Source organism: Doryrhamphus excisus, chromosome 11 (genome assembly GCF_030265055.1).
Source record: "Doryrhamphus excisus isolate RoL2022-K1 chromosome 11, RoL_Dexc_1.0, whole genome shotgun sequence".
In the NCBI taxonomy this organism is placed as follows: Eukaryota; Metazoa; Chordata; class Actinopteri; order Syngnathiformes; family Syngnathidae; genus Doryrhamphus; species Doryrhamphus excisus.
In genome coordinates this window covers 4,407,873-4,434,092 of record NC_080476.1, presented here as the reverse complement: position 1 = coordinate 4,434,092, position 26,220 = coordinate 4,407,873, and the positions used below count along the sequence as shown (strand labels likewise).

The 26,220-nt window shown below is 46.5% G+C and overlaps 2 protein-coding genes across 4 annotated transcripts; both read right to left on the bottom strand.

The window, feature by feature from the left end:
- Nucleotides 1-58: 58 nt before the first annotated feature.
- Nucleotides 59-13,757, bottom strand: LOC131138922 (serine/threonine-protein kinase TAO1-like). Of its 3 annotated transcripts, XM_058088307.1 has the most exons (21): nt 13,132-13,756; nt 8,752-9,010; nt 8,581-8,652; nt 8,403-8,504; nt 7,522-7,567; nt 7,349-7,445; nt 7,153-7,266; nt 6,993-7,084; nt 6,828-6,921; nt 6,493-6,574; nt 6,215-6,382; nt 5,810-6,016; nt 5,496-5,630; nt 4,691-4,927; nt 4,470-4,598; nt 3,142-3,225; nt 2,787-2,906; nt 2,323-2,562; nt 2,046-2,258; nt 1,783-1,965; nt 59-1,704 (listed from the first exon to the last, which is right to left on the bottom strand). In XM_058088307.1, the coding sequence occupies exons 2-21, from the start codon at nt 8,881-8,883 to the stop codon at nt 1,210-1,212; spliced, it is 3,042 nt and encodes a 1,013-aa protein (XP_057944290.1). In that variant the 5' UTR covers nt 8,884-9,010; nt 13,132-13,756; the 3' UTR covers nt 59-1,209. The 3 variants fall into 3 exon arrangements, with proteins under 3 accessions (XP_057944290.1, XP_057944288.1, XP_057944289.1); XM_058088305.1 differs by having other exon boundaries at nt 5,810-6,382; nt 13,132-13,757; XM_058088306.1 differs by lacking the exon at nt 13,132-13,756 and adding an exon at nt 12,703-12,893 and having other exon boundaries at nt 5,810-6,382.
- Nucleotides 13,758-14,861: 1,104 nt separating this feature from the next.
- smg6 (SMG6 nonsense mediated mRNA decay factor) lies at nt 14,862-25,207 on the bottom strand. Its single transcript, XM_058088302.1, has 18 exons — nt 25,058-25,207; nt 22,285-24,553; nt 22,015-22,207; nt 21,822-21,932; nt 21,638-21,744; nt 21,162-21,240; nt 20,754-21,083; nt 19,381-19,442; nt 19,166-19,311; nt 18,983-19,096; nt 18,741-18,915; nt 18,440-18,659; nt 18,193-18,369; nt 17,916-18,083; nt 17,698-17,842; nt 17,354-17,607; nt 16,155-16,236; nt 14,862-16,067 (listed from the first exon to the last, which is right to left on the bottom strand). Exons 1-18 carry the CDS (start codon nt 25,149-25,151, stop codon nt 15,937-15,939), a joined length of 4,857 nt encoding a protein of 1,618 aa, XP_057944285.1. The 5' UTR covers nt 25,152-25,207; the 3' UTR covers nt 14,862-15,936.
- Nucleotides 25,208-26,220: the final 1,013 nt, after the last annotated feature.

The window sequence follows — 26,220 nt, the reverse complement described above, 5'->3', positions numbered from 1 at the left end:
AAAATGAAAATTGTAAAGTATCAAATGAGTGTGTAGAACCACTGATCAAAGACGCAACAAATAATAAAATTACTTTATTACAGATGATTCATAATCCAGTAGCCCTCTTCCAACAAAAAATAATTACAAACGAAATATTACATTTATGTCCCTAGACATGTTTTTTCTTATGTTGTCATGTTTGTCATCGAGTCCTTTTGTGAGGAATAACTTCTCTCTTAGGCAACGTGACATTCAGCTTTTCCACCTGAAGACTCAGACAGCAAATTCCACCAAGGACAGCAAAGAATACTGAAACTGTACATGCTTAACCGTGCCCCTTGCACTGAGTGGGCGGGGCCACAGTAGATCTGCTTTATCTCTGTGCAATCAGTGCAAACGATCTCACGTGAACTTGCCTCAGAGGAATCTAGCACGTCTCTTAAGGCGTCAGGGCATGAGCTTTATTTGGCTAAGCCCCCATTGCGCGTTGACTGGAACGCTGCCGCTCTCAAAGCACATCTCTGTTCTTTTATGTGTAAATTAAAACATTTTCTTTCTAATTTCATTTACAATATTAACACATTTACTGTACATTCCACCTGTGACTGTTTAAGATGCGCCTCCTATATAGAATCATACATATATTGACGTACATACATATATACACTTCACCTGTTCATCTCATTTCCTCCATTCTTGTCACATTGGAAGTGGGCAGGGTTTAGACTCAGCGGGGCGGGGTTGCGAGGGTGAGACAGAGTGGGGTGTCACCCTGGGGAAGGTTTGCAGGGGCACAGCGGTGAAGATCACAGCATCAACCCCCATCCTCCATGACAATTAGATGTCACTTCCTGTCCAGCACGGACTTAGACGATGCTTGGCTAACTATCTTAGCACGCGTTTTTTTTGTTCACTTGACACGACACTCACCTTCTTCGCTTGTTGCATCCAGTGTATGCATGTTGAGGCAGGCTGCGGCAAGATGCTAACATGGCACTAGCATGCCGCTAACATGACACTAGCATAACGACGACATGGCGCTAACATGGCAGACATGATACTAGCTTGACATTGGCATGGCACTAAAATGAGGCTATTTGACACTAGCATGGCAGACATGACGCTAACATGACAGTAGCCTGTTGCTAACTTTGACGCAGGTAAAAATGTAATGACTTTGGATTGTGTTCCAGCACTTCCTGACGGTAAAGTGTGTGTGTGTGTGTTTTAAGTGTAGGACAGGTGTGATGAATTGGAGATCTGGGAGGTGATGCTGGTGCTCCTGCTCATGCCCTGTTCACTCCTCCCCCCCGCTGACGTCCTCCTCAAAGCCTGCGGGCTGTTTCTCACCCCTCCCGCACCTGCCCCGCTCCCCCTCTGACCTCCCGCTGCGGGGTGATGGAGGCTCCAAGGGGGCGGGCCCCCGGCCATCATGGGTGGACCCCAGGGCTGCTGGGAGCTGGACCCCCCCTGCTGCTGGTGACTTTGGTGGCCTCCTCCTCCTCCGGGCCAGTGTCCACCCCCTGGAGCGCCGTGGCCTCCGCCGGCCCCTCCTCCCCAACCCCCTTGCGAGTCAGGGCCCAGGTTGGTGAGGACCATGTTGCTGAATCCTAGCCTCATGGACTCTGAGTCAAAGGCCTCGATCTCTCGAGCCTGACGCTCCAGCAGAGAGCGGATCCTCTCCAAACGTTCGTTCTGCAGAGCCAGCATCTCCTCCTCAATCTGTGGAGGGTGGGGAGACATGTTGAGGCTGATGGTTTTTTTTAAAAAACATGCTGAGCAATTTTAGGGGCCTCTTACTTTCTGCTCCAACAGCGCCCTCCGCAGACTGACCCTCTGCTCCAGGTCTCGCCTCTCCTTGTCGTGCTGGGCATCCGTCTGCATCTTTATCTTGCTTTGGTAGGCGTTGAGGAGCTCCAACTCCTGCTGGAGCTGCATCCTCAGCACCTGACACTCGCCCTCCTGGGCCTCGTCCAGACGCAGCTGAGCATCAACACACACTTGGCATCATTAGCATGCTTAGCAAACAGGAAGCCATGGCGTCTATGGTGTGGCTCACTCACGGCCTGCGTGGAGAGCATGTCGTTGATGGAGTGGTCGTACTGTTCGGCCAGGATGGCCAGCTTCCTAGTCTGCTCCTCCTTGAGCCGCTTCAGCACCGCCTTGTGATCACACTTGGGTGTGGTCTCCAACAGGTGGTTGCGGAGGGCCTTGTATTGCCTCGTCTGTGTCTTACATGTCTCCTGGAATTGCTTCTTTATCTGAAGCTCCTTGGACTGACAGGACAGGTGTTAGAGGTTGTTGGAAGGACTATGTGTGTGTGTGTGTGTGTGTGTCCACCTTGAGGCTCTTAGGCTGCTGTCGGACCTCCATGAAGTGTTTGCGCCTGAGCTCACGCTCCCTCCTCTTGTTGTACTCCAGCTGGTTGGTGAGTTCTGTCTGGTGTTGGGTGCGGATCAGCTCGGCCCGGGCCTTCTGGATGGTGGCCAGGTGGCGGAACTCCAGCTCCTGCATCGACTCGTGATGCCTGAGTAGCATGGCGTGCTCCAGGTCCTTCTGTGTCTGACGCTTGTTCAGCTCCTGGAGAGCAACCATGATGGCATCACAACTTAAAAGCCCTGCATGTATGCATGTGCAAGCATGCATGTATAGTACAGTCTCAGGCGCCATGTTGCCAAGTTAGGCAATTCTGACATGAAGCACAAATTTGACAAATTTAATTAATTCCCCACATGCAAGCTACCATAGCCACATATAGATTGCAGTCCTGTGGGAAATAGTGCAGTGTGTGTGTGTATGTGCACCTCTCGGGCGAGGTCCTGCTCCACATTGTGTCTGGCGATGAGGATTCTGCGCTTGAAGCGTCGACATTCCAGCTCCAGGTACTGCCTCTGTCTCCTCAGCAGGTTGGCCTCCTCCTCAGCCTGCAAGCACACACCTTGAGCATCAGTGGCTGGACACCACTGGCATCAGTAGCCAACATCTTTAGTATCAGTGGCTGACATCTTCAGCGCCAGGAGATAACATCCTTAACACTCCAGTAGCTAACATCTTTAACATCAGTTCTTGACAGCTTTTAGCATGAGTAGCTATCACTGTGAGTGCATGTGACATAAGCACCATTATAATGTGAGTGAAGTGCACGTGACGATCTTTAACCTGGAAGTGCTGGATGTTCTCCTTCTGCTTCGACAACCACTCCTGCTTCTCCTTCTTGGGTGTGGACTGGTTTTCACTCAGCTCCTGACACAACACAAGATGACTGTCATTGTCATTGGCAATCATCAGCAGCAATCATATGTTGTTTCAAGTCAAGCAGTGTTAAAGGCTGACTTGAGTGCCCTCTACTGCCTGAATCATGTAACAACAGCTATGATAACTAGATAACTAGACTGCCATCTGCTGCTAGTAGGTGAAACGCTGCACATTGCAAACGTAGACAGTAGATCTCAGCCTATTGGCTGATTTATTTCCTCTGCTTTAAAAATTGTAAATATTACGTTTATTAAATGCATCTTCAATATAAATTAATTTGATTGCACTGTCGGCAGCTATAAATTCATATTTTCCAGCAAGAAGATGCTTGGACAAGATGTGATGTGGTGTAACTGCACACATCATAAGTTTCATAAGTACAATTCCGTATACAGTAATCCCATGTTTATAGTCATTAGTTGGTTCCAGACATGACCGTGATAAACGATCTTCTATGAAGTAGGATTCCTTAAAGGGGACCTATTATGCTTTTCCCACTTTTCTGTACAGTCTTTGCTTTGGATTCGGAATCCAACACATGGCTGTATATTAAAAGCTGACATTTTAAAATGATACATGGCCGCTTATTACCAACTGCTATACTGTTTGCAGCGAGCAGCACAAACCAGAAGTCCTTTTAAGCACTCACGGCTGTGACCAACCACAGCGGAGTGGGCGTGCTTGGAGGTGGACCGTGGGTGGAATATATTAAAACAGGCTTGATCAAGTGACAACAATAGTCAGCAGCACTAGGTATGGATGTAAATGGATCCATTTACGACTTTATGTATGAGGGGTATAGTTTTATACACAATGTAATGGTGGATAGGCTAATGTAGAAAGGCTCGAGGAAGCGTTTAAACCCAACATTACTTACCAGGAGCTGACAGGGGATAAGCTCTTTTCTGCTATAGCTAATGGCTTTTCGCTGTCCAGTTGGGACGCTTTGCAAATGTTTCAGACAGCATGTCCATGTCTATGTCTATGGGAGCCAGAGGTATGGTTCTTCACCAATGTTTAGACGGAGGCCAATAATATATACTTTTTTTGGGCTACTCCTTGACTGATATCCAATATCAGATCAGGACACCCCAGGCTTACAATATAAAAACTGGCTTGTTTATTTATTTTAATGGGTGCATCCGTGCACGTTTTTCACCTTTCCTGTACAATCCTAAATGTTCAGAGAGCTCAGAATAAATATGTTCATGCTGTAGCGTTGCCATGGATACCTCTTTGAGCTGCTCCTTGCGTAGTTTGTACTCTCGTTTCTGAGACTCCAGGAAGCTGCTGAGCTCTTTCTTCTGCTGCACTTGAATGTGCTGCTGGAACTTCTTCTCATCGTTAGTAAACGTCTTCAGCTGATGAGACACCCGCTTGTTAGAATTAGCATGCTGTCCAGCAGAAGGATGTGTGTCTGTGCGTGTGTGTTTGAGAGAGAGAGAAAGCTCACATCCTTGTCCAGGGAGGCCTGGTGCTTCTTAAGTAATTTATCCATCTCCTGAGTGAAGTTGTTCCTCTGGCTCTCCAGTTCCTTGTCCAGCCTCAGTCTGTGCTCATCCATTTCACCCTTCAGCTTGTTCTCCAGTGCCATCAGGTGCTTCTGGTGCTGCCGCCGCATGCGCTTGTATCCTGACATCTGCTCTCGAAGCTCTGAGTCCTGCTCGTGCTCCTGCATCTCACGTGTCACCTGTGGAGAACACGCTGGTGTTTCATTGTGCACAGTCCATCATACAACGCACCCTTGCAAGCGCAACATTCTTTTATTATCCATTTTACATTTCCATTATGTCTTTTGTTGTCATATTTAACATGAAGAAAATAATATTTGTGCACGGAGTATAGGAGTGCATAGGAGTAGATCTGCTTACATACAGTACAATAAACATTCTACTATACTTTATACAGCAAGGACATGGCAAATAATGCAGAATCATCAAATGTGCTCGGGAGATTTGGGCCACACATGAGAAAAAAACAAGTCATCATAGCTTAGCATCCAGACAATGGTGTATAATTACGTATCCAGCATTTACTTATGCGTTATCCAATATTTTGTTTTTTTTAAATAGTTTTTTGTGTTGTTTTGTGTTCATTTGTCTTTAATCTATTAATTGAATTTTTTTATTCAAGTATAGTATATAGTAAATGGTATTCATTTGTAGTTTTTAAAAATGAATTCTCATTTTACTCACACACACATATATATATATATATATATATATATATACATATAAAGCATGTGTACGTGTTCTCACCAGTGAAGCAGTGCGGATGGTAGCAAAGTGCTCTCTGTTTCGATGGTGCTTCCTGGGAGGCTGAGCGGAAGTTGCCTGAGGCTCTGATGACCGATCGCCAGTCGCTTGATCACCGGTGAAAGCCTCCTCTTCCTCCTGCAACATCAACGTATGCTCAACCCAGCTGTACAAACCCATTTAGGCAATCTTCTGACAATGTAGCAAGCTCTTTTCAAGCTTTCTCAGCACATTATACATAATACACTTACCTTGGTTATTGCACTTTTTTAGAACATATTTGTATAAGTATTGATGTAATAGCCGTGTGTGCCCACCGGTTTGAGATGTATGACAGAGCTGTTAGACATGACGGTGTGGTCTCCCTCCATCAGGTCCAGCTCGCTGCGGCTGTCCTGTGCAGCTTCATTGAGACTGTTGACAGAGCTGCTCTGAGAGCTGGCGCTGATGGACATGCTGGGAATGGACTGGTTGCTTCCCACGCTGTTCACCGTTCCCGTGCGCCCACCGCCCGGCTCCAGCTCCTTGAGGTGCACCCGGTAAAGACACACAGGGAGGGCGGGAGGAGGCGGATCCAGAGGGACAGACAGACAGGACGAAGATGGACATAGATGCAAGCATAGTGATGCACACCAGCTTATTACAAGGCACCGAGATCTAACATAATAGCATCGTCGCTTTAGCTTCAACACACACACACATACAGTCACATGGACACACACCTCATCTGGATCAGGAGCGTCTGGTGCAGGCCCATTATGAGCCTCCTGAAGGAGAATCTTCTTCATCTTGCGGTACTGCAGGTTGTCCAGCTCACGCACAGCATCCTTAGTCCTCTGAATGAGGTCCATCAGAACTGAATCTGGACGCTCCCTCTGCAGAAATGCATGCTGGGGGACGACACAGACTGTGTATCTCACTTTGGTCCAAAATGTACTAAAGTAAGTATGTACTATGTGCTTGTTGACTGTGCTTAACGCAGAACTGTGTGTGTGCTTACACCCAGCATGTCATCAGAGTGGGGTCGGTCCTGTGGGATTTTCTGAAGGCAAGAATCAATAAAGTTCCGGAAATAATCGGTCCTGTGGAAGGATGAAATGAAACACACAGAAATTTAAAATAATCACTTTTAACTTAAAAAGAAGTGACAATCAGTAAAGATGTCTGCCACGGTTACACAGTGCTCAGTATGTGTTGTACTCCAGTCCTGTAGATGGCAGTTGTGTGCAGTACAACATGCCACAAGCAAGCCTTTCATGTCATTTTGCATAATCCTTCTAACAAAAACAATCTGTGCTTAGCGGAGGTCAAAGGAGAGTGTGTGTGTGTGTTTACCATTCACTAGACTGCAACGTGGGGCTCTCATTCTGCGCTATGTGGTATAAGGCACTCATTGCGTTCATGTTAAACAATGGAGGCTTCCGCTCGGCTGCAATGACAGTGACAGTTAGTAAACAGTAATCAACAACGTGAATATGTGTCTGAATAAAGACTGGTTACCCAGCTCTATACACGTGATGCCTAAAGACCAGACGTCCACCTTTCCATCGTACTGGCCCTCGTCCATGGCCAGGATCACCTCCGGCGCCATCCTAACAAGCACACTCGTGTTACTTTAGAGCCAACCAACGTAAGACACGTCGGACTCCAGACCACTGACCAGTATGGTGTCCCCACAAAAGAGTTGGCAGGCGAGGCGATGGAGGCGGAGCCAAAGTCTGCCAGTTTGACCTGCCCGGGCTCTGTCAACAAGATGTTTCCCGCCTTCACGTCCCTGTCAGACCATCACATGAGCAACATGTCAAGCTCATGCCAAAAGGTGTTCAGAAGGTGACGTGCACACAATGTAAGGGCACCTGTGGATCATGTTGTGTGAATGCAGGTAAGCCAGCCCCTGCAGTGCACCGTGGGTAATGGCAGCGATCTCCACCTCCTGCAGAGGCTTCTTATGGACTGAAGGACACAAATGCACTTACAGACTTAGATGGCGACACACACACACCAGACTCATGGCAGGTCACTTGCTCACCTTCCAGGAGGTCAGAGGCCGAGCCTAGGCAGTACTCCATAACGAGCTGCCAATCAAACACAAGTTACACACATAGCTGGTTATCTTGTCATTTTAGTCTGCTTCAGTTCAACTTTAAGCTATCACAGTCCACTTGCATAAGAATGATACGGCACAAATCCAGTCTATATTGATATTAGGGCTGGGCAATATATCGATTTTTTTTAAATATCGCTATCAAAACCAACAAAATCGTTGATATCGATATAGACTGAATGTGAGCTGTGTCTCCCTCATGTCTGCATGAAGGAGGGGTGGAGACAAGCCCGGAGGTTCATTGAGGCTAACAGTCTACCGTGTCTGCGTTGGAAGAAGTCGTCAATGAACAAGCAGGAACTCAGTAATTTGGAGGTACTTCGAATCCAGAGCAAAAAAAAAAACTTGGCACAAACTCCACTATGAGGAATGTGTGCAATGTCTTCCTCATTGCTGTTGCGTTCCTCATGAAAGGAAAATCGATTTCATCACATTACTAATATATGGCCTCCGATTCAACAGTTGGATTTACTTTGGTGAGAGTCCACTTTAGTTTGAGTTGGACCTTCTGGAACGGATGAATGACGTTAACCAAGGCACCACTGTAACTGTTATAGCGGGGGTTGGTACATTTTGTACATTAAAGATGCTAAAACTAATCCATTGTAGATCAATATATGATAAGCAATCTGAACAAAAAATTCACATCTTAACTTTGCATGGTAGCTGACAAAGTAATCTTATAGTATATCTCATTGGTAATTATTTGCTGTTTCAGAATATGCAGAGGGCTAATAAAAAAACGGAAAACACCCCCAAGCTGCTCATGTTTGCTTCATGTGTACAGTGAATTTTTCTTGACGCACCCAAGCAGTGTGCTCACGCAGGTAACATCCTTTGTACTCGATGCTGTTGGGATGCCTAATCCTCTGGAGGAACTTGACCTCCTTGATGATGTCCTGCCATTTCTGGTGAGAACACACACATTTAGAACCCAGCAGGGTTTTGTTGCACTGACATGAGTTGTTCACATTGTCAACAGACCTCGTTGGACTGCTTCCCACTGTACGACATCTTTTTAATGGCCACCACCTCATTGGTGCGCACATCATGCGCCTGGAAGAGCAAAAAGAAAAAAAGCCTTTATTCGCTTCATCCGGATGTGAACACTCAAACCTCCTTCAACGATAATCTAAAAGTCATAAGTAGACGTACAAAGTAGACAGCGCCAAAGCTGCCATGACCAATCTCCCGCAGGTCGGAGAAAAGCTTTTCCGGGTCTTCCTTGAAGAAAAGCTCGGCCACCTCCGGATCCTTCAGGCTCCCCGCCCGGACAGAGGACGGCATCCTGGTTAGAGGGGTCCCGTGTCGCCCACGCAGACGGGACGAGACAGTGTGGGTGCTGAGCTACACCGAAGCAGCCGAAGATTCATCTGCGGAAGTACGAGGGCCTGAGGGACGAGCGCAGGGACACCTGCAGGGGAAGGAGAGGAAGTGGCGACAAATGTTGGAAGTTGCATTTACATGTTGAAGAGCCAACAAGTAGCGTGCCACACAAAAAATGCAAGCATGACGTTAAACAACAACAATGTAGGAGGTAAAGAGGTCAAAGTCATGTTAAGCAATGTGTGCTGCTGTGACAACAGCTGCAGCATTGATTTTCATGTCGACTCCAGCAAAGCAATCTGACATGATGAAGCTGGATTCACACTTGCTTTAATGTGCATGTGAACATGGGGGGTGGGGGTGGGAGGGCACTGATACATTTTGTGCATAAAAGATGCTAAAAAACAATCCAATGGAGGTCAATATGCTAATCTATCTGAGCAAAACATCTGATCACATCTTATGGGTGCTTTGTTATAAGTGACAAAGCAAATGAATAATAAATAAGTTGGAATATCTAATAATATCTCATAATAATGATTTCATTTTATTTTTAAAATATGCCAAGAGCCAATAAAAAAACAAGCTGTTGTCCAAATATGGTCCCCAGGCGACACTTTGGACAAAGATGATGTAGAGTATTTGACACGAGTGCAGTTTTTTTTGTGTTGTCAGTAGACCGTGCTCAACAAACTGCACTTTTTTCCTCACAAAGTATCCGACTACTTAACAAGTTGTTATGGAATTATGGCCTCATGTCAAAAATGCCCACATAAGCCTGATATTCCTCATAAATCCCTCCTATTTTGCAATCTGCTGAAAACATAAAATACATCAAAAGCAATGACCATTACTAGTGTTATTAAAAAACACGATGCTAAATGCTAACAGTGCTAAATCAGTGGCCAGCAAAACAAACATTAACTTGTATAACATGTAAGGAATCATTTCCTGCCACATTACTGTTATAGTCCAGAGTGCGCCTAGCTTCTTGCCCAAAGACAGCTGGGATAGGCTCCAGCATACCCCCACGACCCTAGTGAGGATAAGCGGTATAGAAAATAAGATTCCTGTTCTATGGTTGTCATCCCTCTTTGTCTTTGACATCACTAGTACCCTTGTGTGGCAGGAGGCAGGAAAAACACACACACACACAGTGTTATGTATGATGTACATGTGTGGCCCACTGCCTCCAAGAAGAGGGGGCGAGGGAGGAAGCTGGCGGCCACCTGATGACATGATGGCGGTGTCCTATTGGCTGAGCTGCTGTAGAGGATGAAGGCTAAGAGGATTGAAGCACTAGTTTTCTCAGTGACAACAACCTCAGCTTCACAACAATGAAAGTGCAACACAGTCTGTCAAGGTTCAAAGAGGTGCACTACTTGGCTGCAACCAGCAGAGGCACTCCGTCTCAGCGGGTTTGCTGTCTAAAGAAGTGGAAAATATGCCTTAAATGTCCCAAGATTCTGGACATTCAATTATCATTACATGAGCGTACTAAGCTTGCACAATGGGAGGAAGGAGGATGAGGAGAAGAAGCCATAAAAGAAGTCTTGCTAACTGCTAAGCTAGCTTGAATGTAAAGTCGCAAATCAACAGCAGTGCTTAGTACAGAAGTCTACCTGGAACGGCGTTACATCAGAGAGTAACCAGCTATGAACTGGAAATTAGCAAGTAGATTTGTAAGATTCTACAGGAAGAATAATACAACACGCAGAAATGACGCAATACGTTATCTTACACAACAGCAGCTAAAAGAGGAGCCTAAGCTGTAACCTCTTTTGAAATTATATGATAAAGAATATATTGTATATAAAGCAATATGGGTTTTAGGCCTTATTACCCATTCCTAGATTATATACAGTCATTCCTCGCTACATCGACATTGGCACACCGCGCTTTCACTGTATCTCGGTTTATCATTCATTTTCTACTGCTTATCCTCACGAGGGTCACGGCTGGTGCTGGAGCCTATCCCAGCTGTCTTTGGGTGAGAGTACCCGGAGAAAACCCACGCATGCACGGGGAGAACATACAAACTCCACACAGAGATGGCCGAGGGTGGGATTGAACTCGGGTCTCCATGCTGCTGAGGTCTGCGCGCTAACCACTCGACCGTCGTGCAGCCTCGGTTTATCATAAAATAAATAATAAATTATGGCTGTTTTGTGGTTGAATGCGGCCATCAAAAATATTCATATTTAAGCAACGTGTACTTATTCTTGGCCTATATCAAGCTCAAAAATCGGTAAATAAACTAAATGAACTAAAATACACATAAGGCAGACACTTTGGACACAAGGTGTCGTTTGTTGAGACAAGGAGTGGACGTGATCACCAGAAAGGCATTTATTACAGCTTTAAATTATCTCACACCAGACACAGTAATAACATAATAATAATAATAATAATAATAATAATAGTGAGATGGGCTTCTGTAACCCATGACAAGCTAGAACTCTGAACCTCAGACATCACTTGCTTCTTGCCTTGCCTTCTACACATCTGTCCGCCGACCACTAACTACCCAAAGATGCTTAATGGATGCAAGCATCTTTTTGCTCACAACAACAGTGTTTGCTATCTTGCTAACAAAACAGCAAAGAGCAAGTAGAAGTGGCCAGCAATGTGTCAATAGAAACACGTTGCAGCTGAATGCAAAACGATGCATTCATCGTTATGCACGAGTTTCCCGTGGTGTATCGCGCATATGAAGCGACATCATGTGGGAAACTCCCACGGGGCAAAAAGACGTATTTTGCTATAAAAGCAAGGATGACCAGCCCCTGTTGATAAGTAATTTTGGGTTTAAAAGCTTCATTGAGTACATCGAACTTTGCTATATGACGCCTAGCTGCCACTACATTGTGGATAAAACTATACCCCACATGCATAAAGAAGTAAATGGGTGTGTTTCCCCTCATACTTACTGTAATATCACTTGATCAAGCCTTTTCCAACATTCCACATCATATCAATCAGATCAATACTGATTTCGGACGATATTCAAAGTTGCCATTACAGTAATATATCGGAAGTGTTTAAATTGTATCGGGACACCCCTGTTGAAGTGTGACTTACAACATTAAAAGATTTTATGATGTCCACAGTTTGACCCTGGAACAGAATATTTCAATCTACATGACTTCCCTTGGAGGAAATGTTTCTAAATCTGAACAGTTGGAGCTCAGAGGTGCTAGTGTGAATGTGCAAAGAGAGGATTTGAACAATAGTTGAGCAACACAAACATTCCAACACATGCAGACGTGCCTCTCTAATCCACAAAGACCTCCAAGCCAAGCGGCCTGCACATATTTAACAATCATCATCTTTTCTCTCCATCAATTTCATGACATCCACAAACACACCTTGTCATGTGCGCACGGAACAAATGGAACGTCAGCATTAATGTGTGTATGCTATGACCACAATAACAACAACACAAACAGGTGGACTGCAGACAAAGGGAGCCTGCATGTGAGCGTGTGTGTTGCACGCAAACATCACAACATGCGTGGGTGCACCAACACACTGACACGGTGGGATTTTATCCTATTTATACCAACTATGACCATGCATTATTATGGGTGTATTATTATGATATTGATGAAGCTAGGAGAGCAGCTTACTGACTGACAGTCGCTGTTACGCAATAACAACACACACACGCACTGACAACAAACACACAAAGCAGCAGTGCACGGCCGAGGGATGCTAGCGGTGACCGCCGATGATGAGCGACTCCCCCCCACCTGCTGTGAAGGCACCAATGACACCTACCGTGACACAGCTAGCTGGCACACTGACACCTCTCTCAAACACACAAACTCAACAAACATGACCCCCTTGGAAGCAGAGTGCTGTTGTCCTGCAGGCACAGCTGAGGGAGTGGCTCTCTCTCCAGGCAGGCGAGTCGCATAAAGCGGATTAGCAAGCTAACGTAGCCGCTAGCACAACAATCATAATCACGTCGTTTTAACTACAAGCCTCACACAATCACTTTGTTTGTTATAGTGACATACTATCTACCACCTAAGCAAACAAAGCCTACAATGGCAGTAGCCTTGCATATCATATTTAAAGCTGTCACTGCGACACACTGCCCAACATTGACAGCAACTTTCCCTAGCTAGCTCGCTTCGCTGCGTTCCAACATAGAACTTCACTACATGATGTAGCATCCGCCTAAACAGTTAGCCACCGACTCACCTGGGAAAGGCGAATCCACGCAGTTTGAGGAGTGGCAGTGGGGCCGCAGGATGGTCCAGTCGCTCCGAACAGGGAGTCAGAGGAACGGGGCTGAGGCTGAGCAAGGCAAGCCAGTGCAGTTAAAAAAAATCAAAGCTTTGGGCTCGTCGGCTTGCGCGTTAGCCGACGCTAACACGACATCCTTCTAGCCGATAAAACGCTCTTCACTCAGGCTTCAATTGAGTTTAAAGCTCCCTCTCTGTCCTTCTTAAACCGACGCTAGCTGGACGTGACAAGCGGTGTCATGTCGGGGCGAGCTGGTCCGACTTCGGGCGTTCATGGCGAGTTGTCAGTCGACTTCCTCGCTAACCTTACTAGCTAACGACAGCTAACCAGCTAGCTACCAAAGTTTCTGCTTCCACTGACTGTCGAGCAAAAATGGCGGCCTGGCTCCCACTTTGACCAGCGAAGAGTGATTGAATCACAAAGTAGAGGCGGCGAGATGTGACTCAAAGTGGGGGTAGAGAGAAAAAGAGGGGCGATCATGGAGGCTGCGTGGCTTCGTACCAAAGGAGGAAGCAAACTTGTCTCCTTCCTAAAAGTGACAACGCGCGCGCGTGTGTGTGTGTGTGTGTGTGTGTGTGTGTGTGTGTGTCAACATGGTGGAGGGTCCAGTATTTTCCCACACCCTCCTCTTTACCACCTGATTAATGTGACCTCTGCTATAAATAGACAATCGTTAATGTGCGCGCTTTAATTAATGTCTTCTACTGCTTGCAACCAAAGCATAAATTGATCTTTCATGACAAGGTAAACAGTAACATAATGACATGTGACGTCACATTATCCACTTTACACAATAACAAAGAAAAAAGCTAAATAAATGATACATAAAGTGGGTCGTTCTGTTAGTGCTCCGGGTGTAGCAAAGTGAACACGTTAGAATGTCACAGATGTTGTAAAGTGTGTTGTCATGAGTTAGAATGTTCCAGATGTTCTTTCTAATCTGCATGAATGAAGCTTAAAACGCGAGACATTCCTCCACAGTGCTGCAGACCGGTCGACCAATCAGGTCGCGGCACGGCGCCCAGAGTGCTACGATTGGCTCCCCGCGCGCCCTGTTGTCATGATGCTGCCGGCAGTCGGCCAGTGGATGCGCTTGCGCTGTATCCAAGCCCGTGAGCATCACAGAGGAACGTCGTGTCCCTCTGAGGTGCGCGCGCATATACAGACGTACACAGGTTCTCATAATACAGTATAGAGATAGACGAGGCTACATTTATATTGCATTACATAGCTTATATATGACAATATATAATATCAATGTCGGTAACAGCGTAGATACAGAATGTTAAAGATGGAAGAAATGTTAAAAACACAATAAACTGCAAAATAAGAAAACAAAAACATTAACAAAAAATTCACTACCAAATGTCATTACCTTGTATAAGAATGACATTTTAGCAAAGTGCACCCAGTTGACTATGCACACGCAAATAAAACAAACTTGCTGACATATTTAGTATTGCATTGTAAAATTCTATTTGTATACAAAAGTTACATGCCAATTATTAATCTTTTGTTATGTACAATATAGTATCATGTGTGCATCCTTAAAACTAAGGTGAAAGATTTATCACTACATTTGTGTTCTCATGGCATCAAAGAAACGTGGCTTTAATTATCTGTGCAAAAGGTAACTTTTCCACTGTGACAAATGCCGCAACATATTAACGACATCACCAAGTCAGTTTGAGCTCACTGTGTTTAATTTGCTCTGCCACTAAAACACAATAGCGCCATCTCATGATGCAGTGAACTACAAGCAAAAAAACACACCAGTTGCACACAATAAAGAAACAACTATAAGCCATGCTAAAGCTGTGAACATGTGACTAGCGGAAACTGCAGGCAGAGAAAAAACTACATGCAGTTGGCCTTTAAATCAACATGAGTGAATGACACTTAACAAGGTTCAAATGTTTGTTTGACCCCAAAGCATCACAAGCTGTGTGGTTTGCAGGATGACCGTATGAAAAGAATGCAAAACCACACAATAAAAAGTTAATTCCCAACAAAGTCACTATGAAAGAAAACGATTCATTTTGTTTGATTGTAACAAACGGGTAATTCCTGGAATGTAACGTTAGCTTTAGTGGACACAAAGTAAACAGAAAAACAGTTCATTTGCCGGACAGGCCTAAAATAACAAACAAAAGCTTCTTTTTTTTTTTTTTTTTTTTTTAAAGCGTTCAACTACCAAACCTGACGGTGACGTTACCAAGCTGGTTTTTCACACTTCTTGTTAGCAGGAAACACCTGCTGCCACTTTGCTGGCGGGTGCCATAGTGGCATGCCTGGACCGAGGGCAGTACCACCTTGTGGTGTGATCTCATGGGAAGCCGATGAGAAGTGTGGAGGTGCCAGTGGTGGCGCTCATGAGCTGACAAGAGCATTAACTCCCTTTCCCAGGCTCACTACAGCTCACAGAGGACAGTCACACATCATTCCATGTCAAATCAGCACACCTTCACTGCCTTCTTCCCGCACTTGCTCACAGCCCTCACTGTCAAGTCTCATGGCTCCTGCTGGGTAAAGCACGCACACACATACGCACGCACACACACACACTCTCTCTCTTCATCATGAGGAAGAGGGAGGGAACAAGCATGCTCTCTCACTAATTTGCTGCTGTTCTCATCATTTTCTGTGCCCTCTTTTTCTATCCTCCGCTGAAGCGTCTCCCCTCTCCCCTCTCCTGGTCGAGTGGCAAGCGGGCTTTAGCAGTTGCAGTTGTTCCACTGGGATCCAGCAGTCCAGCATGGTTCAGCCCACTTTGGCCCAGCTGAGGAAAGCGGGGATGTCCCTGACAGGAACGTTGCGGGTCAAAGCTTTGACGCGTAGGTTGCGGTCGTCTGTGAGAAGAACCACCTCCCTCTGGAGCCTCACTGTACCATCTGTGGTTTACAGGGAGGGGGCACACAGCGGGTTGGTTTACAGTGGAGTACACATACAGCAAACAAAAGTCAGCACATGTTATATACTTCTCTGGTCAGGCATGAAGTCCTTGGCCTTGTCTTTGCAGTAATGGAGACAGCAGGACAAGATGACATCATCATTGTTGCCCTGGTGACAAGAAACACTTTTAGCGAGTCTGGATGAGCATGATCTACTGTAGACCAAAGTACCACTGCCTAAACCAGCCTGAATACGGTTAAAGGGGACCTATTATACTTTGTCCACTTTTCTGACCTATAAATGTAGTTAGAATGTTGTATTCTTGTGTTAAAAGACACCAAAGTTTCAGATAATAAGGTTTGCATATTTGGAAGTCAGGCCTAAAAGAAGTTTGGGATGGCTCAAAATTTTGGTTTGAAAAGGCGTGGTAAATAAACTATTTTGTGAACATTGGCCAGCATGCAGCTGGACTAGCCAACAAACTGCTGCTGAAGCCTGGCTCCTTTCCAATGTTATGTGGTCGTGTGGACCAAGTAACAATTTATCAGTGTTATATTGTGTAAGTCATGGAGCATACAGGGAGCGGGGTTGCTAATAGCCGTTTCCCCACCACAAACGCTAAAATGCTAAAGCTACTTACCATTGAGAGACGTCTTAAAGTCACCTAATTTCTTGAGAAATTTCCGACTGTGCAGTCTTTACTTTTGAATCAGATTTGGAATCCAACACATGTGGCTGAAAAATGGCCATTTATTATCAACTCCTATACCGTTAGCCAGCGGCACAAACGGGAACTCCTTTTTAGAACTCGCTAGTGTGACCAACCACAGCGGTTTTTGCAGGAACCACAAAATCCATAGAAATACAGTTGTAGCTGAAATTCAATATTCCCTTTAAAAACTTAAATTAAATGAAATTAAATGACAATAAGCGCACTATATTGTACGCTAACCGGAGAATGCACACAAACCTAGGCAAAATTAGGGAGTCAATTTTCCACATTAACCCCCCCCCCCCCCCCCCCCCAAAAAAAAACATGCTCACCAGGGTTCAAACACAACCCAACAGTTGTTATTTTTTGAAAATCAGATTGGAGGAAAAGTGATAATATTGTAGGAATAAAGTAAAAACATTACGAGAAGTAAATTTAAAGCACAAAGTAAATTTAAAGCAGTGAACACTTAGTTCACTTCTCATGTGGCCCTTTCTGAGCTATTGATTTGTGGTAGTCAAAATTTGTGAAAATGAAAAAAAAAAAACAGGAAGCCATGTTAAATGCTCTCACCTGCTGGCCTGAAGTGTCTTCACTACGGAAGGCGATGGACTCCAGCTGGTTCCCTCTGCTGGTGAGCGCTCTGAGACGTGGCTCCCGTGCTTCAAAGCCATGCTCCAAGAATGCCACCGCCAAATGCGCCTTCTCCTGCACGGCACGCATGTGAGCTGCGCTGACGTTGGAATTGCCACGATAGCCCGCGCCATGTCCCAGTCCTCCACCAAAAGTGTCCTGTCCTTTAGCCAGGCCATCCAGCTCTGTGATCACTGGAAGAGCATCCATCAGTGTACATGTTAACAGTGTGTCCAGTGGGGGCGTTTGTGAAGCACCAATTTGACTGAATACAGTACTCTTACCAATGAGTGGCACCACTATGATGTACGTTCCACACTGGAGGAGTTTCTTGAGTGCAGCCAAATGATCGATGAAGCCGTTGGTATCTGGCACCAAAAAGAGAGGTCTGACCTCCAACTGCAGCTGTCCACTCGTCTGCAGCACCGCCTACAACACACAGGAGATGCAACCACATCAAATGAAGAAATGCAGTTAAGCAGGTTGGTTTTACTCATGTCACCTGTATTTTATCCCTGCGTTTTTGCTCCTGCGCCAGTTTGTTGGCAAGGGCATGGCGTCGAGCCTTCAGCTGCTTGATGTCACTCTCACTGTCTCCTGCCTCCTCTTCATCTTCCTCGCCTTCTGACGCAGACAGAGACGACTCTGCCTCCACGATGACGTCGTCGGCCTGTCGCTCAAAAGGAGCTCATTTTTATTTTGTTGATTCTTTGTGTGTCTAACTAGTTTTAATGTGGACTATAGTAGCATGAAAACACCAGACAGCAGAAGACAGTCACCTCTTTCTCTGACAGAGAGTCCTGTCTGGTCTTCATGTCCACAGAGGTGTTGGATGGAGGAGGAGCTATGGAGATGTATTTGCCTCCTTTGAAGGCCAGCAGAGGCTCTTCCTGTCCACACAAAGCCTCCAGGAAGTATTTAAGCACCGTCACTCTCTTACAGTCTGATGCTATGGCCTGAGGGGAAACAGCATGTGAAATTTACAGGACGTGAACATATGGTTACAATCGTATTCCTGAGTTGTACCGTGTCAGTGTGCTGGTCGATGTAGCACGGCTCCTGAGGAGCCGCCAACAGGGGGACAAAGCCAGCCAGCAGCCTGTCCTCCTTCAGCTGCAGCACAGTCAGCTCCTCGTCTCCCTCAACTTCATCTGTGTCCACCTTGTAGAGTGGCACCTCGCCGTGGTCTACACGGGCCAACACATTACACAGGCTGGCCAAGCACTGCCACACGTCAGGACTGCAGCTGAACGCGGACGAAAGAGGGGTCAGAAATGAAGGTCAGGATGGAGGGAAGGCATCAGGAGGAACGGTGAGTCGAACTTACTCTACACCACAGGGTGGTGGGTTCCACTGGTCCGGGTGGCCCAGCATCCAGTCAGACCACACCTTGATGCTGGGCAGGAGTTCTCGAAGGTCCGGTGAGAAATCAGAGACCCTCACCAGACCCTCCAGCTCGCCCCCTTTTTCCTCTTGCTCTTCTTGCAACATGACTGTGGTGGCTAAAAGACACCCACCTTGTAGAAGGTCTGTAGTAAGAAAGCAACATGTGTAATAATAGTAGAGTACCTGAGGGAATCTCTCGCAGCAGCTCCGTGCAGCGTTGCACCATCAGTGCAAACATGGCAAGGCCCAGTGCAGTGCTCTGCTCCTGAAGGAGCGAGCGGGTTTCTCCTTCTTCCCCTGAAGGATGGACACATCATGTTCATTTGAACAGAACATGTTGAGCACCATGTGTGCATGTGTGCTAACCTCTACTGAGCGCGTTGTGTATGGTGAACATGTTGATAGTGATGATCTGCAGCATGTGTGTGCTGCCCAGCAGGGAGGGGCCATGCTGGAGCAGTGCCGTGAACTCCTGCAGCACCCTCTTGGCCACCCTGGGGAAGGATTCCATGCTGTGCAAGGAGGACATGTGGTATGTTCATCAGATTGCATCAAGTGTTTAAATGTTCTTTTTAACTCACCCCACTTTGGTGAAGAGCTTTCCGTGTGCGTGCAGGAAGCTGAGAATGAATCTCTTGTTGAGCTGAAGAGAAAGAAGGTCGGCGTGTAATGGTACGTGTATTCATAATCACATTGTTCAGCAGGGAACTTTGGGTTCAGTACAAAAGGCGTACCCATTACACACAAGGTACACATTTCATGGAGGACAGGAACCGTGCCTCGCATCACGCGTCTATTTGATAAAAAAATGGCTATTGGGGACAGTGGATAGCGATAATGCCAGGGAGAAGCCAGAGCTTGAAAACTGTCTTCTGTTGATAAGACCTGGTCTTTGGCAACCAAATCTGGTTCCAACTAGATATAGTCGGACTCACTTCGACCCACAGTTTGAGTTCTGGGACCAAACCCCTCGAGAGGGCCTGGGCCTTGTTCCACTCTGGAACTGCTGCAGGGGGGAACAAAAGGGTCATTTTCCTACACATTCGCATTGGGGAAAGGGTCCTGACCGTCATTTGTGTGTATGCGCTAAACGGCAGGTCAGACGGTCTTCTTGGAGTCTATTAGAGGGATGGACCGTGATATTGAATCCGAATGGTCCATATTCCGTACCTCCACTGCTGAGGCAGCCGATTAGACCTGCGACCATAAAGTAGTTTTTGCCAGTCATGGCAGCAGGCTCCGAACCCGATGGTGGAAACCAGAGATGTTGTGCTGAGGGCTGCTGTCAAGCTGAAAAAGGTTTCCTATCGTTGGCCTTCGCCAAGGCTGCCCTTTGTCACCAATTCTATTCATAATTTTCAGGGCCAGAATTTCTAGGCCCAGCCAAGGCGGCGAGGGAGTCAGGTTCGGAGCCTTGGGATCTCGTTTCTGCTACTTGCGGAAGGTGTGGTTCTGATGGCATCTTCAGGATGTGACATTCAGCATTTATTGGGACGGTTTGAGCGTGAAGCTTCTGGGATGAGACTAAGACTAAGCACCTCCAAATCAGAGGCCAAGAAACATTTCTTGAGGGAGTCCAACTGGTGTGAATGAAGCAGGCAAACAAAGATTAAGTTTAATTGAAATAGTATATTATATATTTTTTTGGAATAGGGTGGAACAAAATCTAAGAAAGCCAGTACTGTACCCCAAATCAACCAAACCGTGACCTTAAACTGAGGTACGCATGGAATCCTACTTATTTTCAAGAGTTTTTCATTATTGTATCAGGCTGCCTTCACCATGCATTAAGCAACACAGAGGATTTCAAGGTGTTGTCACGTTTAAATGTTGATGTTTTGAAAGGATGAAGGTCTTTCAAGTAGTTCAAACATGCCATGGAGGAGAGGTTCCTATTTGGGCGCATCACAGTGAATTGCTACAAAGACAGGAAAACATAAGAGATGGTTCTTACATCACTGGCGCTGAGGCTGCTGAGCTCTCCATCCTGCTCTGAATCCCTACTGGACTCACTTCCTCCTCTCTGGGAAGACGCCTTCGCTCCGTGTCCGCTTGGGCGAACCCAAATCTCAGAACGTGCTCCGTCCTCTCCTCTCGCTCTCCCTCTCACTGCAGGACCTCTAGAGCCTCCTCCTTGCTCCTCCTGCCTCCTCCGACGCTCCAGCTGCTCTGTCTTGCGCTTTGCTTCCTCAAAGAGGCTCATGAGGCTTTCCTTGGCCGTCAGGATGGGGTTGGATGCCGCCAGGCTGCGCATGTAGTAATACACTGCGTCTAACTTCCGCTTCTGTCAAATACAGTTAGTCGATCATCACTCTCAGGTTTACGGGATGTTTCGATACCAACTCCACATTTCACCACTCACAGTGTAGACTGCCAGCAGGGCCAGCTGGTTGTATGGCCGGCCATTTTTGGGGGCGATCTGCTGGGCTTTCAGGTACCAACTAAAAAAAAATCATATAAAATGTTAGGTGACCCTCATGAGGATAAGTGGTAGAAAATGAATGAATGAATGCTAATACAGTGTTTGCCCAAAGTTTCCAGCTTGAGGTGTGGGCACACAAACTAATGTGATTACTCCTCTGCAGTTACATTTGGATTCCACACACGCCCAATGCCCAGTGTGTGAATGGTAATTTGTATGTACTGTATTGCAATTGCTCCTCCACAGTGACATTAAACTTTCATAATAGAAAGCAATAGGAAATACTCCAGGTTTGTCCACAAAGTCAAACCAAAGACATGTCAATAAATTAATGCGATCACTCCTCTGCATGCAATTATTTTCTCTTGCTAAGCAGTTTTAGGTCTGGGTCTCACGTTTAAGACATCACACAGTACCTGCGTGCTTTTCCATAGTTGGCAGAGTCACTGGCTTGTTCTCTGTAACGAGCGATGTCTCCTTGGCAGATCATACATCTCTGAGCACTGATGAGTGCATACTTTACCTGCAAGACAACACAGAGACGTTAGGATTTTGTTTGTAAAACAAGCACCTGAAATAAAATTGTGTTCCCAAACCCACAGATTTGCGTAGGGGCCGTGCCCTGATGGCAATGCCGTCCATGTAGTCATCCAGTTTGAACTGGTAGACCGTCTGAAGCTTCTGCAGTAGAGTGTCAAAGAACTGTGCTCCCTGGAAAACAGAGTGACATGACAAATGTGGCAACATTCCTTGAAGATACTTGAGTGACATGCTGATGTTTATTTTGCTCCACCTCATCAAGCAGCGTGAGCAGCATGTTCCTGATGTGTAGCGTGTTGTCAGAGGCGGGATCTTTGAGGAGCTGACGAAAGTGTTCAATGACTTGGTAGAAAACATTCTTCCACAGAGCCTGGTCCACATTCTGAGATTCTGCAAGTTCGATGTCTGTCAGAACCACACGCTCGTACAGTCCCAGCAGGTCCACTCTGGAAGTGAAGAACATTACAGGAAGAATAAAACAAGGCAGGCACACGTACCTTCATTTACATTTTTCATTCCTCACCTGAGCTGGGCCATGCGTTCCAGTCCGTCAGCACTGAGTCTGTCCCGGGACAGAAGGTTACTGAGCTGGAGCTCCTGGGAATCTGCAGCCCTCAGCAGCCGGCCAAGCTCGCCTCTAGCTTGTTGCTCTGCCTCTTCCAATGTCAAAGCACTTCCTGGCTGGGAGTAACTTCTGTAAGTGGCACAGAACTGACCTGGGTAAACCCCATTGGCCATCTGGTAGGGGGCCATGTAGGGGTAGGGGTAGCGCTGCCCCGCGATCGGATTAGCAGGGTTGCTGGCAGGCACAGGATAGCAATAGGGGTTGTCTGAGTTTTGAAACTTGTAGTAGGCCATGGCGGCTTGCTGCTGGGAGCGTAAGTTGTCCCGCTGGTGGACCGGAGGACTTCCCGAGACTTCGTCATCTGTGTCCAGAAAGTGAAGTTGTCCATATCCAGTCCCAGTCTGGAGGTAGACTGGCTGCTGGAGGGACTGATGCTGGGAGGACTGACTGGGAGTGAGTGCAGGTTTCTGATCAGGATTGTTTGGGTCCCAGAGTCGCCTTGCTCCTCCTCCACGACCCCCGCGACCCCTTGATGCAGGTCCTCCCCTACTCCCACCAAAAAGTAGCCTTTGACCAACCTCAGGTGTATTGGAGATGTCCGTGCGGGACGGCAGAACCAGTATGCCACCACCTCGACCCCGAGGAGCAGAGACTTGTTTTGGACGTTCCCCACCATGCAATGAGGAACCAGCCTGTTTTTCCAAGGACACTCTCATGGCTCCTCGCCCTCTGCCTTTGTTCCCCTTAGGCCTGTTTCGCTCTTCTCTCCTGCCTTCAGCACTCAGGCCATCTTTCCTGTATGTCCTGCTCTTGTCGTCCACTGTGTCGCTCGTCTCACTTCCTTCCCTCGAGTCCGTGGACGAGTCCCCGTTGGTTGTCCAACTCTTTAAATGGGATCTGCGTCCCTCCTCACTAGTTGTCCCTCTGTTGTTGGGCTTGGATTGTGAGTAAGGGCGCTTGGTTCTGTCCACGCTCAATGCCAGGGCAGAAGCATCCAGGCTGGTGACGCTGCTGGCTGAGCTGCTGCTGTAAGTGCGATTGCGAGGGCGTCTGATATCTGATTTGGAATAACGCTTAGAGGTCAAAGTGGTGACGTTTGATTTATTTTCTTTCTTCTCCACATATTTTTGTGCTCCAGTGTCCTTGTCAGGCTGCTCTCTGAACCTGCTGCTGCTGTTGTTGTTGTCACCTCTTCTTCTGTGGTTCTCTCTTCCTTTGTTTTGGAACACGTCTGCATCCTTTCCTGACTTATTAGCCCTGTCGGATTCGGTTCTCTCGTGCTCTTTTCCCCTCTCCGCGCGAGCACCACCATCATCTCCTCTTCCGGACTCTTTATTCCTCTCCTTGTCGCCTCCTCTCCTCCTGCGGTTTCCCTTCTCCCGCTTCTTCTCTCCCTCCTCTTCTTCTTTGGTTATGCCCCCCTGCTCTCTTCTTTCCTTCTCAGCTGTATTCCCTCTCCTGCCACCTGCTTCACAGTCACCTTGGCCTTCTCGGGACAGTTTAGCTTTTCCTTTAACGCTGAGTTTGTCCACTTTGCTAGCAAGTCTCTCCACTAGAGCATCAGAGGGAGCTTTTTCCACATCTTTGCTTTTCTCATTGGGTTTAGGCAACCTGACATTGTCCCCTGAACCTTTGACTTCTTTTTCATTCCCTACCTGTTTGGGGAAAGATGTTTTACGCTTCTCCTCCCGTTCCTCTGTACTACGCTGGGGTCCTGGTTTGTCTTTGGGATCCTGTTTCCCAGGGGGAGGCTTATCCTGCTCTCGTGCTACTCCACAGTCTTTTCCATGCACATTTCTGCGACTTCCAGGTTGGTAAAATTCCCGGTCAGGCTTGCGAGCTTTCTTTGGCTTAGCCGCTCCTGCAGGTTCCTGACCTTCTCTGTCATTTTCAGTCAAGTCGCTGTCCTGGGGAGCCTCTGTTTTAACCTGGAAGTGGGTGGCTCCTTTGCAGTTCTCACCATTACTGCTGTCACTTCTCATTGTGCTGTCACATGCACTCATTCCTGCATCGGCACACTCCCGTCTCCATGAAGTAGGGAGGCTCTTTTTAGTGTTCTTTGGCTTCACTGGTGGGTCTTGTGAATCAGAGGTCTGGAATCGACACTCCTCACTTGGACCAATTTCTGCTTCCTCACTGTCATGGCGATGGCACCCCTGTCCAGGTACTCGCTGATATCGCTGCAAGTCGGGGCGCCGCCAAGGCTTCTTGCTCATGTGACAGTCCTCTGCTCGAATAAATACATGCATAGTTAAAGACGACTGAAATGTGTAGTCTTAAAAGTCACAAGAATCATTATTGACGTCTATTGATGTGACTGTATGACGTCATCTAATTCCAATCAAACTCTCCTTGTACGAGGTCAGCATTAAGTTTAGCTTTGTTCCGTATTTGTCCATAGAGGGTTGCTTTAATGGAGTCTCCAAACTTCCCTTTTGTCTCCCTCTGAAGCAGTTGACCTACACATTTACTTTGGTAGTTTTATGTAAACTTTAAACATTAAGGACTGATAGAATACTGGCTGCGATAATAAAGTTAGCTAATTTATGTTCGTTGTCGTAGCAAAATGTTGGCGTGGTGATCGTGACCGACGTTTAAAAGGGACCGCGAGGGACCAGAGAGCTAGCTAGCTAACATAAATTAGCATCACCGTGAAGCTAAATAGCTACAAATAAATATAAGTTGTAAAGTTTATCTCGATCGGTTTCCTTTCTTAACCACATCCTCTCACCTTTGCGAGAGTCACCAGAGTCTAGTGGATTGTTAGACGCTTCAGCTCGAAGTTCCGCGGCTGAGATTCTCACCCTGTCCAGTTGGTCGGCCATCTTTGGACTACAACAAACATAACAAGGACGGTGGCCGCGCTGGGTCAAACATGTCAGCTGGTGACGTCAGCCCAGCTAGGACGTACCATTCTGCCTTCATTGTCAAGCACAAGTATGCACAACTTCAACAGGCTCGTTTTGTGAACGCGGTGGGGTTGAATTAATTTTATTATTAAGTATACAGACGGACGTCATCGTGTAGCGTAGTTCAGTTCAATTTACGAGCCACTAGATGTCAGAATTGATCTCCTATATTAGCTCAAATGTCCTTGCAAGGGAAATGTTAGGATTGGCCCAGATATGGAAATGTACTCCAATGCGTTCTACCGTGCAACTCATTTTTACAACACTTTCCGTGTCTTCACTGTGAAGTGCAGATGATGTGTGCAGCGGGTATGTGCATTCTCCTGCAAGTCAGTGTATTTATGCCCATGAAAGCCCTACGAATACAATGGCCTGGATGAAGGGGAATGCTCACAGGCACATGTCCATGAAGTGGAAGACATGGGAGAGTTCATACACATTCCAGAAAACATCTTCATTTGCCTAGCAACAGCAAATTAAAGGGCCAGCCACTCTTTCCACATATCTCCCACACATGACTTTTCCCTCCAAAGCTTCTTCTTCTATACTTGCTCCTTTATCACGTCGCTGAATTATTCATCTGCAGTGTTTGGCTTCCTTCTTTGGCATAATAATCAGGACGATTCCCGGTGTGATGACTTCCTACAGTTAGTCATTTCCACTTCATGTAGTTTCTTTAGTCACGTTTGTGTTCATCAGAACTGATTGTAATGTACTTTTTCCATTATAATATTTGATTGCCTGTGTGAGGCACATCTAAGAGGTCAAGTGTTGATGATGACAGTGAATTTAATTTATGATGGCCCCTCTATGGTACTGCTGCAGTAGTTTGAACATTAGTGTTTGTCTCCTGGCACACTGCGATGTAGATGTTTTGTGTCTGCAGTGTATGGGAGGTGTGTGCGTGCGTGTGTGTGGGGGGTGGGGGACGCCGGAAGTGGTGGGTGTGTGTCTCCCCCCTTCTCTGTGTGTGTGTATCAGTGCT

Bases quoted from the DNA above. Each gene is read 5' to 3' on its own strand.
- LOC131138922 (XM_058088305.1), bottom strand. From the start codon at position 8,883: ATGCCGTCCTCTGTCCGGGCGGGGAGCCTGAAGGATCCGGAGGTGGCC. The intron at 6,922-6,992 runs GTAACCAGTCTT...CTGTCATTGCAG, and splicing joins CATCACGTGTATAGAGCTGG to CCGAGCGGAAGCCTCCATTG. The intron at 4,599-4,690 runs GTGAGCTTTCTC...GTGTCTCATCAG, and splicing joins AGGCCTCCCTGGACAAGGAT to CTGAAGACGTTTACTAACGA.
- smg6 (XM_058088302.1), bottom strand. From the start codon at position 25,151: ATGGCCGACCAACTGGACAGGGTGAGAATCTCAGCCGCGGAACTTCGA. The intron at 19,443-20,753 runs GTAAGAACCATC...CTTTCTCTTCAG, and splicing joins GCAGCCTCAGCGCCAGTGAT to CTCAACAAGAGATTCATTCT. The intron at 17,843-17,915 runs GTGACATGAGTA...TGTGTGTTGTAG, and splicing joins AACGCAGGGATAAAATACAG to GCGGTGCTGCAGACGAGTGG.